We start from the raw sequence: 19,094 nt of genomic DNA, 5'->3' as shown, positions 1-19,094 counted from the left end.
ATAAATGTGGGAAATTAATTGATAAGCTTTTTATTCTTCGTGTCCACCTACCTAATCTCCACCCAATATCAAGCGCCCGCTGCTGCATTTGAGTATTGATAATATTGATATGTAGGGGAAGGAAAGTCAAAAACATAATTTATTTATTTCAATAAAGTGGTGTAAATTATCACATGTGGTCATGCTGTTTTGAAAATAAAATACGTAGTTAAGCTTTAATGAACGTTTGAAGTTGGAGAAATCGTATTTACTGGAGGCTGACATGATGTAGAACTCTTTTATATTAAAAACCAAAAAAATTTATTATTTTGACGTCACACCATCTATTCCGGTTTGGTTTACATATACTTAAAAAATTAACAACGTTATTTAGTGAGCATGGCGTTATGAATAGCAATTGCTCTGTTGGCATGGAAAATATGCCAGCAGAGCAGTTGCTATTCATAACGCCATGTTCACTAAATAATCGTTGTTTATTACTTATATTTGCATTTTACCACTCGCAAATACCCTGTATTAGCCTAGACCTTGACATTTAGCTATTACATCAAAAGTAAACATTCAGACTGTAATGTATCTTTTTAATTCACATATTTGTTAACAGAATCAATGATATGTTATAACAGTAATTCCTTTAAAAACATGTTTTAATATTACATGTAAATACGTCAATTTTAATGGAGTTGGAGAAAAACACATGATGTATCGTATAGTGGTTTAAATTTATAACATCATGGAAAAGTATATATAACGTTACACCTTTATGACGCCATAGTATACTGACAGAGCAATTGCGATTATAGAGAAATGATTGCAGCTCCTCCGTATGGGCTTACAGTGGGAAAGAACAATGGAAATGCAAATATAAATGAATGTACACAGTGCTCTGAATATAATTAACGCTGGTTTATGCCTTTCTGTTACTCAAATAATCGACTAAACAAAATTGATAATGTTTGAGCACACGTCAATCTAAAGAATAAATACATGTATCATTGTATGCATAAATATATGCATTTTCATAAGTAAATGACAGCTGTTATAATCTGCTATCATTCGTCGTTGAAAACGACCTCGATTAAATTTTTTATTCCAAGTCAAGTTCTTCGCTAACTGAATAAAGGTTATAATTGTAATCGGGATGTTTAAAATTCATTCTTTAAAGTCGGAATTACCATGATTACCATGTCGAAATAACGACGGCAGACATTTTCTATGATACTTGGCATCTGTTGACAATTTCCACATTTACGCGGAGATTTCTCCGAAACTAACCTCCGCTTTTAGATTTCAACGAACATGCTCCATTTGACGTTAGTTTGTAGTTTGCAAAGGTAAAAGAACGGTCTCAAATCAATATTATTTCAAATTTTCCAGAACTTGTCATTTAGAGCGAATATCATGATGCTATGTTGATAAGACAAACCGGAATAGATGGTATGACGTCATAGATTAAAGTTCAATGGCAGCCCCCATGGCGGCGGGAAATTTAAATTAAGCGATCGATTTTCTTGATTTATTCATTGTTCCGGGGTTTTTAATGAAAATAAATATGATTTACAATTATAGTAGATGACAATTGATTGATTTATTGTACAACATATTTTTAGTTTCCTTCCCCTTTGATAAAAACTGTTCGAAATTTGATAGACATTTATTCATTGCTTTTCATGATCAGTATGATATTAAGGATGACGTTTACTCGGAATAAAAAAAATCAACTGATAATAATAAAAAAAACCCGATCTATTGTATGTTATAGACATTTGGTTAGAGTTTTATTTTTCACTTTCAAAAAGTAGGTCAATGGTCCACGTTTTGTGTTAATGGAAATGAATCCCTCAAAATTTTACACTATGATTTAGATGTTCTTAGTCTTAATTCCATTCTCAAGATATATGCCTATTTCTCTTGAAATCATCAAAACGTGTATTGTCTCCGTTCAAAATGCAACTTCTATAAATATTTCATCTATCATTCAGTTGTGTCTGTACAGTCATTCGTTTTATTAATAGCGATCGCCATTTGGTCTAGATCTGTTATCTTTTTATTTGACATTTTTTAAAGAAAACAAAAATTTACGGTCCTAACCTAAAATTCCGTTCTTTGTAATGAAAGAAACTGGTAGTAGGCAGGCGGGTGCGAATCAACCCACGTTTGACCTTTAAATGCATATGGGACTATAGATCTAATGGATTGGCAATATATAAACTGGCAGGCAACATGAAAGTCAGTAAATGGATTGACATTCAGAGGACAGATTTTTTTTCTTTATGAATTTTTCAATATGAAGAAATAAGTATATGTACAACATTAATGGATTTCGATTCTCATTTATGAAGGGAAATTCCTTCTCTAAAAATAGATTCTAAAATCCTCAGTACACGAATCAGCAAAATCAGCATTGAGAAATACAAGAGGCGTAAATATGTATTTGTAATTTCCGAGAGTTCTTGCGATATTAGGTTCCGATTCGTGAATTGTGAAATTTCCGACACTTCTTGCGATATTATATTAGGCACTGTCGTCGGAAGGAAATTGAAAGGGGAAGAGGAAGGGGGGGGGGGGGTAGGGGCTAGACTAATCATCAGAAATCTTGACAAGATAAAAAAAAAGAAAACTAATCCCCAATATCAGGAACATCCTAATCCGTGGGGGAGGGGGGTGGGGGGGGGGGGGGCTAGTATACTTTTGAAATACCACTTCTTATTTTTCAAGGTAGATTAGGAACAATTATGTTGCTGCAAAAAAATGTGTGTGTGCGGGGGGGGGGGGGGGGGGCTGGCCCCTCTCTGCTGCTATGTGCCTAATGGTTCATCTACCTTTGCAAAACTAGCCCCCCCCCCCCCCCTCCCTCTGTTCCGACGCCTCTGTTAGGTTCCGAATCGTGAATAACAGTCTTCCGTTAATGAAACAAATTTATCAAAGTGTGCTGAAACATTCAAATTATTAATTGTTTTACAATTCAATAAGCTTAAATACATTACGTATATACATGTAAAATACGTGTAGAAAATCAGCTTTGTAAACCTTAAAGGAAACTTTAGCGTAAGTACATTACAACTATACGGCATGTCTGTTGATGTACATGTAAAATACATGCAACTAGGATTTACTTGCCTTTATCAGCATATTAATCAATAATTCTCATATTCTACGCGACATTTATGAATTTTTAGAAAAGTAAAAACACTGAAAGCACTACGTACGAGTTACTGAATGCAAAACAAATTTATCATACTTTTAGAAACTGGTATCAACCTCGTAATTTTTTTAAATTGCTGGTTACTTTCATTAAAAACTTACAAAACCACAGCTTACATTTATCTATCGTATGCCAACTCTTTATTCATTTGAAAATATTAAAGTTAATTTTGTGATTGTGAGAATATTTTTACAACTCCTATATCACAGTACTTCTAAAAATTTCATTTTAGTCTCATATGGTAATTATAACATGTGTCTTAATTGCTCTTTAATTTTATCAATCTCATATTTAGATAACTTCATATATCTCTAGGTGCTACGTACTAAAAGTTACTCATCTCTATCCGTCTCTCACGGGGTCATCTGAAGCTACAGTACCTCATGATGGTGAATGATCTAGCAGGTCCAATCTAGTTAAAATTAGACCTTTCATCTTGCTTTGTGGTGTTTGGTATTCGCTCGTGAGAGGAGATCCTTTCACGAGTGATAACCATACGTAACACACAGCGAGATGAAAGGTCTTATATTTTAATTATTAGATTGTATCAGGTCCTAACTGCATGCTTTTGGATAAATCTAATCGACAGCTATAAAAACATGGTTTACACATCTGTGAATTGGACTCTTAAAAAGACTTTTGACGACTATACATTAGGCGTACCATCTGTAACCTGTGAGTATATGTTCTAGACATAGACGTTGTCTTTTCATAAAACACGAAGTGCATGTTTTATTGGTTCGGGGGGGGGGGGGGGGGGGGGGGGGGAGGGGGGGTCGACTTTCGTTAAAAACATATAATATATACATTCCAAAATACATAGAACCAAAAACATGTTGGTCTTCTGTGTGTTTAACACTCCTTTCAAGTCAGGTATTTTTTATCGTATCGTACAATATACGTGTAGCTAGCTAACATCGTATATATGAGTCATTAAAAGCACGTGACGATGAGACCGAATACTTTTGTTTGTAAACAAAAAACCAACCGTAACTCCTCTCGCACGTTCAGCAATCAAGCTGGAAGGCACGCGAGGAGGTCCGATGGATACCGTATATTAAAGATTTTTTATTTACAATAATCACTATTACAAAATCGTTTGATAAGTTCATATATTCACACTTGATATATAACGACTGGCTTCTTATTTAGGAAATACGCTATTGAAGGTATGTTTATATATTGGTATATTCCCTTGTTCTATTTTTAACTGTTTACATATAAACACGTTAAAACCGAAACTGAAATATATAGATCTACGTCTATTAACAATTTTGTGAGAAAATGGGGTTTTCAAAATTTCAAAGGTCTTAGGAGGAATATATATTATCGGCTCAACATGGTCAAATTCATCAATATTTTCATTTGTGCAGCTGTGGAATTATTTTTGTCGGGTCAGCAAAGCCATAAGGTAATAATAATGCTCTGCACGGTGTCTTAATTTCCCCTTACACAGTTAATTGTTATGTACAGTTGGTATAAATAGTTAGATAGACCAATCGGTTCTTCACCCCCCCCCCCCCATTTCTGCGATAAAGGTACCCAATACAGTAGCTTTAAATTCCAGTATTGCATGTGGTAGTAAATAAAAGCGTACTGTTGGGTATAATTTACCGCAGAAACACGTGGGTATTTTAAATATTTTCCCAGTCAACCAATGAATGACAATCCATTGATAAATGTATATGTCAAATGGGTATTGAGTTGACTAATCCGATGTCCTTTTACATGTACATGTATATATATGGAAATGCTGTTGAAGAGGAAACACAAACTGCTCGTGACTCACGGTTGTTGTCCATAGTCAGGTAGTAAATACGAGATATTATATATATTATATATATAAAGAAAATAATGTACTATAATAGCCTATGGCTTGTTTATTTGCCCTGACATAATTATCTGAAAAGTTAACTTATGAGGGTCATTGAATTAATTACATGTAGCTTGTGCCATGTTTTTATTTAAATTACAATATTAGGTTGCATGCATACCTATCCGCATGTACTGGCAAAGGCTTTTATAAATACGTACGATTTCATTTAGATCTTGCTATTTGCAAGTTTTTTTTATGAAAATGAATTGAACATTTCTGTATTTATCCTATAGATGTAAACGAAACATGATACGAGTATTGTTTACATATACTTGTACGAAAAAATTGAGATTCTTATAAAATACTAAATTGAAAAATATAAATTTTGAAAGGAAATTTGTTACCGTGTCCCAGTACTTATACAAATTTAAAGAAGACCACATTTGGTTAGTCTCTCTCTCTCTCTCTCTCTCTCTCTCTCTCTCTCTCTCTCTTAGCAGACTCCCGCCGTCGATTTGTGTTTGTTCTGTAGGTCTGTACATGTAGCACCTAATCCGAGATTCCTCTGATTCTAACCACCGCTCGATGATCCCCCGCATGTCACAAGTGGGGGTTAGAATAAGAGGAATCTCGGATTACGTACAACCGAACCTAAAACAATTCGGATGGACCACGTGCTGCTATTTTTCCCCAACGTACTCTATTTTCTATGATCATATTCTAGTTTCTTCCGGTATATTCCAGATATGCTATATATATATATATATATATATATATATATATATATATATATATATATATATATATATATATATATATATATATATATATATATATATATATATATATATATATATATATATATATATATATTATGCTGCTTTTTTTCCCTAACGTACTATTTTCTATTATAATATTCTAGTTTCTTCCGGTATATTCCAGATATGTTATGTATATATATATATATGTGTGTGTGTGTGTGTGTGTGTGCATGTAGTTTACACGACATCAGTCGCCAGTTCAGTTGAGGTAATGTATGAAATAATTTAACAATATATATATTCATGTATTAGTGCATTTTATTTGCTAGATAAAATGAGCACGGCTTATTTCGATCATCTTACTCTTTGACAACTACATGTATTTAATTTTTATAGTGTATATAATAATCATTAATATAAACTTATATATGCGTACTGTTTAGAGTGGTCAAAAAGTAAGGAGATACAAGTATCATGACAAGCCCAATGGGCATGTGACCTGTAAAAAGGAGAACGAACTTATGTTTCAATCCCAAGTTAATTTGTTAAGTGGATAGTATAACTTTAAGGTGGTATGTGACACCTTCATATTATGACGTACATGTACTTCCTATCGAAATAAACAATAAAACCAAGTATGATTTTATACATTTCTTTAAAAAATATAAGTTGTGGCCTAACAGTGTGTATGTAGTGTATATGTTATAGAGAGTTAAAAAACAAATCTGAAAGTCATGAGTTTGAATCCCGGCTTTTCTATGATGTTCAATTTTCCAAAAATTAAAAAAAATAATTGTCAAATGTACATTTATTTATAAACTGGTGACAGTATTTTGATTATGATGTACTTTAATATTGACAGGTGTCACATATCATTGTTAAGGGGAGACAATTAAGTACTATGAATAATAATAAATTTAATTCTTAAATTTATAGAATACAATGAATACAGTGAACAAATCTGGTCTGGAAAGAAGCCTCAGCTGGCCTGAAGCTGAAAAAGAAAAACAAAGGGCATTTCGTCAGTTGTTTGAAAATCATGGATCCGATATCTCAAAGATGGGAATCGTGCCAGAAAAAATCAACATGATCATGATGATGGAATATCTGCAAAGCATAGTCAAACAACTTGCACAGATATCAAATGATGTGAAGGAGGTTCGAAAAATTTGTTCACAAAGTAAAAGTTATAAAACATCTCGTACAGGACGAAAACATACCACATTGAAAAGAGGAAAGAAAAATGTAAGCAGAAGAACTATTATAAATGGAGTATCATGTCACCATAGTAAACCTCGAAAAACCCAGGCTATGGAGAAAGAATTCATCAAATTTTCACAAGAAATGAGTGCAAATATTGTTTTATATTTCTTACAAATAATGACAGTTTTGAGCCAAGCTAAGTTATCAAAAGGTCCAAACAAAGTGGAAATCAAGAGGAGAAAATCAACAACAGATTTTTGTGGCTTATTAAGAGCTTTTGTGAAAAATGACATGTCGGAAAGAACCTTGGAAAAAGGTAGAACAAAGGTTGCAAAAAGTGAAATGTTACTGGACAGTTTTATGTACAGGGATTATTTTATTCGTGAAAATGAGAAAACAAATGTTGCACTGCATCCACTCATAGCAACCTCCAGAAATCTTGACGATTTTGTAGCAAAAGAATTGTCCAGCGGTACTCTGCAATCAACCAATCATCCATCCGAGGAAGCTTCTAGGTCAAGGCCAAATGAATCATTATCATTGTCCAAAGGGCCCCACTCCATGAATGTAGAACTGGTTCGTCTGGAGACATTCAAAAATTTCCCTCCCTCAAGGTCTGTTTCGGCAATCAAGCTTGCCAAAGAGGGGTTCTATTATATAGGCCAGGGAGAGGATGATCTAGTCATTTGCTTTGCATGTAAATCACAGAAAAGGGGATGGAGAGATGGAGACATACCCAGAGAAATTCACCAGCAAATGTCTCCACAATGTCCCTTACTGAATGAGCATAGTGTGAATGTCCCAGTAGGAGGGAGTCTAAACAGTCATAGTGGAAACCCCCAACATTCAAACACAGAACAAGTCAGTGAAACCTCGGAAACTGAAAGAAACAATCAGCATTCAAACTCAGAGCAAGTTAATGAACCTTCACAAAGGACCATACCACAAAATCTATCTGATCCACAAACTACAGAAATTGGAAGACAATCAGAAGAAACTGGAGCAGAATCAACTGTTGAACAAGGCTCTGGAAATGTATCTGGGTCACCAACACTTGACCGTGACCACTTAGTCCCAGCATCCAATAGAAACACAGAGAGGAGTGAAACATTGTCCTCACAGAATAATCAAAGTACTGAGAGTCAGTCAAACCCAAATCACAAAAAGTCAAGAGCCATTCAAGAACAGATCAATGCATTTTTAAGAAATTTAGATCCCCTAGGAATCAATTTTGACCGTGCGAAATATCCTGCTTACGCTGTTTTGGCAACAAGGGTCAGCTCATTTCAAGATTGGCCCACTAGCTTGACACAAACACCGCAAGTTTTGGCCCTGGCAGGATTTTTCTATGCAGGTTACGGGGATTACACGCGCTGTTTCTTCTGCGGGGGAGGATTACGTAATTGGGAGCCAGGAGATGATCCTTGGACAGAACATGCCCGATGGTTTCCAAAATGCGCCTTTGTAAGACAAAACAGAGGAGACGAGTTTGTTGCATTGGTACAAATTAGGCACCAAGAGCTTGTAAGTTTATTTTTTTTCTTTATATTTTTAATTTCAAAATTAAAGACCTTGAAAATCGTATTGTTCTTGATGATTTATTTGTTGATTTTTTTATTCTTAGAAATTTTACAAGGAGTTAAACCTTTTATTTTAAGTGATGCACTAAGATTATTGTGTATTGATGGCTATTTTTATATTGTTTTTTACAGGAAGCTCTAGAGGCAATGGGAGAGGGAGCCACTGCTGCATCATCTGTTGAGCAGAGCAGTTCAGTCGAGCAGAACGGAGTATTATCTAGTGGATCTAGACAATCTGATATCACATCATTTCCATCTTTTCAAAGTGTCCTGGAAATGGGTTACTCTGAAGGTGAAATTAGAGAAGCATTTAACCAGTTGAGAGGGACAAAAGGTAATTAATAAGAGGACCACTTACTCTTAGATTAATCAAAATATTAAAAGCTGTAAATCGTTATGATAACTTGATGGAAAAACTAAAAAAGGATAAAGAAGTGAGAGAGAGAGAGATGAGCAGGTGCTCTGAGAGAGAGAGAGAGAGAGAGAGAGAGAGAGAGAGAGAGAGAGAGAGAGAGAGAGAGAGAGAGATGAGCAGGTGCTCTGAGAGAGAGAGAGAGAGAGATGAGCAGGTGCTCTGAGAGAACACAAATGTACCATGATGTTAACATTTACTGGTTTCTTTTAGATCCAGAAGACATCACTGGGATGGATCTTATGGAGGTCATTTTGAGTAAAGAAGATAGAAATAATGGACTGGACATCCCCCCTCAAATTTACAGCTCGCGACCAACCAATGAAAATCAATCTAGAAATCCAAATGTTGATCACAATACACCTGACAAATCTCAGGGAGGTCAATTTGAGGCAGCAAGTGGGCCCTCCCCACAGGAAACTTCAGAATCTGAGGCCAAGGAGAAAACACAAAAAAATCAGGACAAAGGTATATTCTATTATTTGTTTTGATATTAAGTTTTAAAAACTGAATTGAATCATTTGATTTTTTTTTAAAAAGTCCTAAAATGTTGTAATTTTTGTATTTTAGATGCTGCTACATCAAACACAGAAGAAAAGTTTGACTCTCTGAATGATGCACTGGCACCTGCAATGTCTCTTGAAGGTATGTATTTTACATAACCGGTGCCTTATAATGTAAAGTTCTATGCATACAATAAACATATATGGTTTTTGTTGATAATTTGAAAAAAAAATGTGTAAATTGTTTCAAAAGCATTTTTTTTCACTTACATTTTATGTTCTGACATAAAAAGCAAATATTCATACACCCTTATTTTGTATTTTATAGATACTCGTTCACTAATGGAGGAGAACAGAAAACTGAGGGACCTAAGGATGTGTAAGATCTGTATGGAGAAGGACGCTTCCATCGCCATGTTGCCGTGCGGACATCTTTGTTGTTGTGCAGACTGTGCCCCCGCCATGAGGAAGTGTCCAATATGTCGGCAGTTTGTGAAGGGCACAGTCCGTACTTGGCTTGCGTGAAAGGAATAGGTCAAGGTAACACTTTAACCCTTTTCCTTTTTTTGGTTGATGTAAAATTATAAAATATGATCATGAAATAAGAGGGTTATGAAAAATATCAAGGGTTATGATTGGTTAACCTAATAGGGAATATTCGTTCAAAAAAAACATCCAAAGATACAGATATTTGCGAAAAAAAAAATGACCGTGTGCGTGGAATCAATTTTGATTCAATATTCGGTGTTATCGCTCATTTTTTTTTGTGAGATGGTGTCTGAGTTGGCATCGTAACATTTTAGATGGATAATCAACCATATCAATGGATTGAGCAATTTACCACCTGAATCCGGATGCGACTCATCAATTTCATCTGGAACTTGTGCGAGACGGGATCCATGGTATCAGGCAGTACCTTCTGATGGCTAGCTGTGTGTGAGCTTTCTAGTGATAGAGACTTATATAAGAAATAGTCCGGGCCTCATTAAGTCCGAACTGATTCAGCAGATGGATATTTTACTCTAACTATCGACAAAGAATTTCAGACAGGAATCTGTAACTATTCTGTGATTTGTTAGTGTTCATGCTGCACTGGATTTTTTAGAAATGTCAAATGAATACAACTAATAATGTTGACATGAAAAACTCATGCCCAATGATAACATATATATGCATGCATATGCTGTTCACAAAAGCCATTCAAGGTTGTATCAATTGTATTTTATTTTTGATGAGTTAAGGAACTGGTGCTTACAGCTCATTGTTAAGTGTTTTGTTAAAAAAAAAATCTTAGTAAGTCTTTCAGAATAAAATCATATTTTGTTATTGTTTTAGGTTCTGTTTTATTTGTTAGATTTTGTTATATTTATTATTTGTTATTATCTGTGATATGAATCATAGGGCATTTGTGTGAACAGTTATCATGTATGCAACAGTTATAGCTACAATGAAATATATTATGGTTTTCAAAAATCAGTTATACTTGTATATTTTATATATTTGTTAAACTTGTTATTTTTATATATTGCATTAGATTTTATTTACTTTTCATTAGTGTTATATTTTTCAAATATAATGTAATTGTTTTATTTATGAGATAGAGTTTTATTTTTACATTAATTTTACTGCATGAACATTGTTCATCCTCACTGTCATTTTTATATAAGGATTTATTGACCTGTACTAAATATGCAATATTTCTAACTCTTATTGACCCTCATCTCTAAATGTCATACATACATATACTTTTTTTTATATTATCAGGTTTTACATAGGCTAATTTTCATATGTTCAATAGAATTTTTTCCCATATCAAATAAATTCATTTTATTTATTTGAGTTATGTATAAGAAATATAATTGTGTTAAAAATGTATATATGTCATCATCATGGTTGTTTATCATGATTGATCATTTTTGAAAAATAAAAAAAAAGAATTACTCCAATTGATGGATGTTTTATTTTTACTTTAATTTTGAAGTTACAAATATTGGGTTTTTTTCTATACAGTATTAATTACATGTACCATTTTCCTTGTATTTTTGTTGATTTAAAATGTGTTTTGTTTTGATATATTTGGTATCCAAAGGTTCTACTGTTCAACTTAATTTTTTTAAAGTCAAATATGTGTATCGCTTTAGTTTTGGAAATAACGTATCATTCATATTTATTTAAAGATATGTTGAAATTAAAACATTTTAGATATTGTACTTTTATTGAAGAAATATTCTAAATTCTGATTTTTATTTAAGTACCGAGCTTATTGCGTAAGATAGGACACGTGGGTGATTGTCATTTATTCTCCACGTGTTCCTTTCAAAAGAGTTGAATTGTGCAATTATTTTGAGGAATTGCATCGTTTGACGCTTGCCAATATTGCCTGACTCAGCTATTTACAAATTTAGGCCAATTATTCGAAAGTCATACGATCGTTACTAACATATGCTATTTTCAAAAGCACGTGTATGACGGTCATGAATATATGCGACTCTGCGAATCATGGCTTTAATTTCAATCGCGTTGCTATAGAACTTGCATGCAATACGAAAATATGGCTTGATGTATTTTGATGAATGATATCGTGAATTTTATGAATGGGTTGTTATTATCAATAGCAATGTTGTGACGTACTTGTCGGGAGGGAAAACACCCTTTTAAATTTAAATGTTTATTTTGGAGTCTCCCTATAGAACAGTTTCCTAAGCAGGAAAACACGAAACCATTGCCACTCCCATAGTGATTATACAAAAAAGCAATTTTTTTTTTGTATTTTTCCAAAATAAAACACAAAACATAAAAAACTGTAGATGACAACAAAGTAAAGGTAATTGAACTCCCCCGCATTACATCGAATTGCGCAATATCTGTATATGATTTGAGATGTTGCGCTTTATTTTATGTATTTTTATCGTTCTTACCGTGACTTTTGAAACTTAAATTATAGAATCAATCCTGCAATTTGTAAAATACTCCCCCCCCCCCCACACACACACACACGGAAAATGTTTAAAACGTAATTAAAAAGTATAACTTCTATATCCGCTCCCCGGTTTTCGATATTTCGGTATCGAAAAACGGATTATCAAATAAAAATACAATTAAAGAAGAGTACAGTGTCTTAATCTATCAATTCAATCAATTCAATTTTATATTTTTTACAGTTCACCGCCAAATAAAAGAAAAACCCTAGGTTAATCACATGCATGACGCTATCACCGACCCATCTTACTCACCAGTGATGTTTTCATTGCATACCTGTATAGATCATAAAACTAGTATGTGTGAAGGCCGATCTGGTGTACAGTAGTTGTACATGTATTCGATACAAGACAAGAACGGTGCCCGATTTATGGTGACAGGTGACTTCAGAGGCAGGTACACTCTTTTTTCATTTTCTTTATTTTAATTTTTTTTTAACACTGCCGGATAACTGTATATGTGATGATATGTATATAGATGTATATCATTTCTAAATATACAATATTAGTCCGAATTATCTGACATTTCCCGGCGTTTTTTTGATGATTTCGATATGTTTTACTTGTCAGGGAAATATCGAAATCGTTGAAAAGGCCAGGGGAACGTCAGATAATTCGGAATAATCCAGCATATGTATATGATTTTGATAGAGAAACGTTGCGTAAATTATAGAATTGCATCATTTTTATTTGAAACGTGCATATGTAATTACATGCATATGTAAATACATTCGCGAGTTATATGTACGTTAAGCGGGAATGGGGATATAATAATAATAATTAATAGACCAGGATCAACAGCGGTTCATACCGGGGTATTATACACGTATTATTATTTTTTTTTTCACGTGTGTGTTTACTGAAGTAATGAATTTATTCATATGAACAAAAAAATTGTGGTACGAATAACATGTAAAATACAAATTAATTAATTTTTTTTAACATACAATTTTGTCATAATTGTCCATATTGTATGTTCTCAAATTACTTAGACATGGTTGAAGCCGATTGAAAAAAAATTGGTAAGTACAAGCGAAAGTTGATTTATGCATTTATGTTTTGGATTTTAGCCTATAGAATTTTTTCCGATTTGCATAGCATTCGATCATATGATTAGTTAGAATCTATTAAGTACTAAGGAACGAAGAAAAAAAAGATATTTATTCATGCGGGGGTTTGATAAATTTTTTGGTGTGTTGAAACTATAATACTGTAAACATGTGACGTGGAACAGTGATTCAACCCACGAGTATTAAGCAAGATGACGTCAAAGGCTACTATATTTACTTACCTTAGAAATCCTTAGTTCTACGTCACTGGTTCGTAATTTCATCCAATGAATTTAATTTCTATTTTTAGCCCCCTTTACGTGGGAATTGGATTGGCGTCGCGCCAGTGTATAAATTACCCTCTTCCCCCTCCCTCACCCAGTGACTCACAATCTCTATGGGACAGGTTGGAGAGGGATTTAATTACTGATAAGTACTATGGGGAAACTAGATTACCGGTACATGTATGCGTAAGCAACACACAAACAGCAAAGTTGTACCAAAAATACCCTAACAAGTTCACATGTACTTAAAAAGTAAACATACTAAAACTCAATTCATTGAATCAAATGCAGATCATATTAACACGGGTTTTGATCGACGATATTTGGTTGTTTTTGGTGGAACTAAGGAAAGAATCGGCTACAAAACTTAGTTCTCTGTATTTTGATAGCTATGTATAAACGGCACACATTCGATCATGTATACACATAGCTATTTTTTTTCATGTAAAAGTTAAGTACATTACATTGATCTTATAATTTTTAATTGTCATTACTTGCTTTAGCTTTCCTAAGTTTTATATAGTTTGCACCTTTAAACAATATTTGTTTAGATCAATAGAATGTTGATAGATATGAAGTACGAAAGACAACTCTTATGGAAACAAGTGATTTTTCCATCCTCGATAAAAATATTGTTTTTCATTGAAAAAGAAAACCCTGAAATTTAGTGCGGAAATGATATTATCCTATCACTTCCCCATTTGAATATACGTAGTTTAATTTGTGGTTTACAGTTATTTTCAATTTCCGTTCCGAGGTACGGCCCTCTTCGAGTGCACTTATGTTTAAAATCATCAGTATTTTAAATTTCTGTATATAAAAATTTTATTTATTACAAATATTAACAAAAGAAAGATATATCTCCAAACCTTTTACCCCTCCTCAACATCAGTGAGGAGGGGGGGGGGGGTTCTCCGGCACCCATGAGCGGGCTATGTTTATTTTTCCCGCAATGCTTGAGCTACATGTAAGAAATGAACTCAAGGTCTACCTAATTATACGAGCATAACCTGGGTTGGGGCAATTTACGCTTTATAATCCGCGAATCGGATTATAAAAAAGCGTCAATTGCTCTAACCCAGGTTATACGAGCATAACTTGGGTAGACATTGAGTTCATTCCTTATAATTTATTTCTCTGTAACTTGCTGTACAAATTAAGTCCGATTTACTTTAAAAAATGATATTAATCTATTCAAAATTAAATGTAACGTCAAGCGGATTAGTAAGTTTTTGACGTTGGTGCATTGTAACGTGTCTTGTGACGTGCAAACCAGGTTATACAAATTTAACCATTTTTTTCTATCCAATCAAATTCCGTGTTACAACCAGAATTAAATTATTCGATTATAACTGTTTTAAATCTCTTAAGAAATCATTAAATGTTTAGTGTTCGAATTATAAGCGTTAGCGGGTTATGAAGATCTTTTCTGCAATGATTGCTTTCTTCATGACCTGCATGAATTATAACAAAAACATTTTATTGTTTATATTTACATCTTAATTTCTTTTCTTTTATCAAATTAATGAACTTTATGTAAAAAGCAAGTAAAAGTTAACGAGGGTTATGTATTTTATCTGCATGGTTTAACGTTCATATCCTATATGAATCACCAAAGCATTTTATTGGTTTTTAAAAATGCTTTACTTCCTTTGTACATGTATTGATTTTATAAAGATATTAGAATTAAATTTAATTTATAATCAGCTATACCATTGCATTTCAAAATAATTTTTAAAAATCTTAAAAATGCGTTTATTCTTAATCAACTCGGGCAGATCGTTTTTCAACTGGTAAGACCTTTGTCGTTTTGATTTAAGTCTTGTCAGTTTCAAAATCAAAAAAAAAAAACATTTGAATTTCTCATGAAATAGAGGAAAAAATACTTACTGGTATATGTAAAAGTTAATATGAATCAGTGTAGCCCTACCCAGGGAGGGGGTTTGTTGAAGTAGGTGATATGCTACATGTACTTGTAGCACTTATCATTAAAAGAAAATAACAGAGACGGATGAGTAAAAAAAAAATCTGTCGCCAGTCCATGCAGTCTTATCATTTTTTTTTATCTACATTAGTCCATCTCAAAAAAGTTAACGTTGATAACACTTTAGGGTAAGGCATTTTTTCAGTAGCAACACTGCTTTTTAATGCTTGTAATGTCTTGACGGGACACAATGAAATAAGCCACGGGTTAGGGTTGAATGATCGCGGATGGTCAGCAATGAGAATGGATGATAGGGTGTCCTCTTGTAGAAGTAGTGTGCCGTAGATTTGCACCACAGGATGAATCTCTGTCATTCAGTCAGCTGAATGTTAACTGAATGGTCAGGAAATGTGACTGAACAGCAGAGCTATGCCATTCTAGCTGTCACTTTTTAGTTATAATCTTTCAGTCTTCAATCATCTTTTAGTTGACTGAATGGCGGGGCCTTTGAACATCATGTAGAGGGTATTGCGAGTTGTCAGGAAACTTTACAGGCAATGATAAATGGCAACTTCTGGAACATCAGAACAAAGAAGAGAGTCTTAAAGGCTTTTGTGTGGTATTGGAGGTAGCGTGAGATTCGCTTAAAAGTGCAATACTTAGACAATGTATGTGTAGTACTACGTGTACAGTACATGTACATGACTGTATAGACATTGTGTAACATATACAGTGTACATGACTTTATAGACATTGTGTAACATATACATGCCTGTATAGACATTGTGTAACATATACATGGCTGTATAGACATTGTGTAACATATACGTGCCTGTATAGACATTGTGTAACATATACATGCCTGTATAGACATTGTGTAACATATACATGCCTGTAAAGACATTGTATAACATATACATGCCTGTATAGACATTGTGTAACATATACATGCCTGTATAGACATTGTGTAACATATACATGCCTGTATAGACATTGTGTAACATATACGTGCCTGTAAAGACATTGTGTAACATATACATGCCTGTAAAGACATTGTATAACATATACATGCCTGTAAAGACATTGTATAACATATACATGCCTGTATAGACATTGTGTAACATATACATGCCTGTATAGACACTGTGTAACATATACATGCCTGTATAGACATTGTGTAACATATACATGCCTGTATAGACATTGTGTAACATATACATGCCTGTATAGACATTGTGTAACATAAACATGGCTGTTAGGACATTGTGTAACATATAAATGACTGTATAGACATTGTGTAACATATACATGGCTGTTAGGACATTGTGTAACATATACATGCCTGTATAGACAATGTGTAACATATACATGCCTGTATAGACATTGTGTAACATATACATGCCTGTATAGACATTGTGTAACATATACGTGCCTGTAAAGACATTGTGTAACATATACATGCCTGTATAGACATTGTGTAACATATACATGCCTGTATAGACATTGTGTAACATAGTCATGTCTGTATAGACATTATGTGACATAAACATGCCTGTATAGACATTGTGTAACATAGTCATGTCTGTATAGACATTATGTGACATATACATGACTGTTAGGACATTGTGTAACATACACATGACAGTATAGACATTGTGTAACATATACATGCCTGTATAGACATTGTGTAACATAGTCATGTCTGTATAGACATTGTGTAACATATACATGACTGTATAGACACTGTGTAACATGTACATGGCTGTATAGACATTGTGTAACATATACATGACAGTATGGACATTGTGTAACATATACATGACTGTATAGACATTGTGTAACATATACGTGTCTGTATAGACATTGTGTAACATATACATGCCTGTAAAGACATTGTGTAACATATACATGCCTGTATAGACATTGTGTAACATATACATGACTGTATAGACACTGTGTAACATGTACATGCCTGTATAGACATTGTTTAACATATACATGACTGTATAGACATTGTGTAACATATACGTGTCTGTATAGACATTGTGTAACATATACATGCCTGTATAGACATTGTGTAACATATACATGCCTGTATAGACATTGTGTAACATAGTCATGTCTGTATAGACATTATGTGACATATACATGACTGTTAGGACATTGTGTAACATACACATGACAGTATAGACATTGTGTAACATATACATGCCTGTATAGACATTGTGTAACATAGTCATGTCTGTATAGACATTGTGTAACATATACATGACTGTATAGACACTGTGTAACATGTACATGACAGTATAGACATTGTGTAACATATACATGACCGTATAGACATTGTGTGACATATACGTGTCTGTATAGACATTGTGTAACATATACATGCCTGTATAGACATTGTGTAACATATACATGCCTGTATAGACATTGTGTAACATAGTCATGTCTGTATAGACATTGTGTAACATATACATGACTGTATAGACACTGTGTAACATTTACATGCCTGTATAGACATTGTGTAACATATACATGACTGTATAGACATTGTGTAACATATACGTGTCTGTATAGACATTGTGTAACATATAAATGCCTGTATAGACATTGTGTAACATATACATGCCTGTATAGACATTGTGTAACATAGTCATGTCTGTATAGACATTATGTGACATATACATGACTGTTAGGACATTGTGTAACATACACATGACAGTATAGACATTGTGTAACATATACATGCCTGTATAGACATTGTGTAACATAGTCATGTCTGTATAGACATTGTGTAACATATACATGACTGTATAGACACTGTGTAACATGTACATGACAGTATAGACATTGTGTAACATATACATGACTGTATAGACATTGTGTAACATATACGTGCCTGTATGGACATTGTGTAACATATACATGACTGTATGGACAATGAGTAACATATACATGCCTGTATAGACATTGTGTAACATATACGTGTCTGTATAGACATTGTGTAACATATACATGCCTGTATAGACGTTGTGTAACATATACATGCCTGTATAGACATTGTGTAACATATACATGACTGTATGGACAATGAGTAACATATACATGCCTGTATAGACATTGTGTAACATATACATGGCTGTATAGACATTGTGTGACATATACATGCCTGTAAAGACATTGTGTAACATATACATGGCTGTATAGACATTGTTTAACATATACATGCCTGTATAGACATTGTGTAACATATACATGCCTGTATAGACATTGTGTAACATATACATGGCTGTATAGACATTGTATAACATGTACATGTCTGTATAGACATTGTGTTGCAGCGTAGTTTCCAGACAAAGACTGAGAGCTGACTGTT

At 33.6% G+C, this 19,094-nt stretch overlaps 1 protein-coding gene across 5 annotated transcripts; it reads left to right on the top strand.

Annotated features, from left to right (window-relative positions):
- The first annotated feature begins 4,236 nt into the window (after positions 1–4,236).
- LOC105334814 (baculoviral IAP repeat-containing protein 2) lies at positions 4,237–11,327 on the top strand. Of its 5 annotated transcripts, none has more exons than XM_066070979.1 (7): positions 4,237–4,374; positions 6,719–8,509; positions 8,698–8,899; positions 9,191–9,445; positions 9,548–9,622; positions 9,809–10,020; positions 10,284–11,327. In XM_066070979.1, the coding sequence occupies exons 2-6, from the start codon at positions 6,725–6,727 to the stop codon at positions 10,003–10,005; spliced, it is 2,514 nt and encodes an 837-aa protein (XP_065927051.1). In that variant the 5' UTR covers positions 4,237–4,374; positions 6,719–6,724; the 3' UTR covers positions 10,006–10,020; positions 10,284–11,327. The 5 variants fall into 5 exon arrangements, with proteins under 5 accessions (XP_065927051.1, XP_065927050.1, XP_065927049.1 ...); XM_066070978.1 differs by lacking the exon at positions 4,237–4,374 and adding an exon at positions 4,423–4,616 and having other exon boundaries at positions 10,252–11,327; XM_066070977.1 differs by lacking the exon at positions 4,237–4,374 and adding an exon at positions 4,424–4,616.
- The last annotated feature ends 7,767 nt before the right edge of the window (positions 11,328–19,094 follow it).

The sequence above is a fragment of the Magallana gigas genome, chromosome 9 (assembly GCF_963853765.1).
Source record: "Magallana gigas chromosome 9, xbMagGiga1.1, whole genome shotgun sequence".
Taxonomy (NCBI): domain Eukaryota; kingdom Metazoa; phylum Mollusca; class Bivalvia; order Ostreida; family Ostreidae; genus Magallana; species Magallana gigas.
Note: the sequence above shows the minus strand (reverse complement) of the source record. Positions and strands in the feature narration are given on the sequence as shown.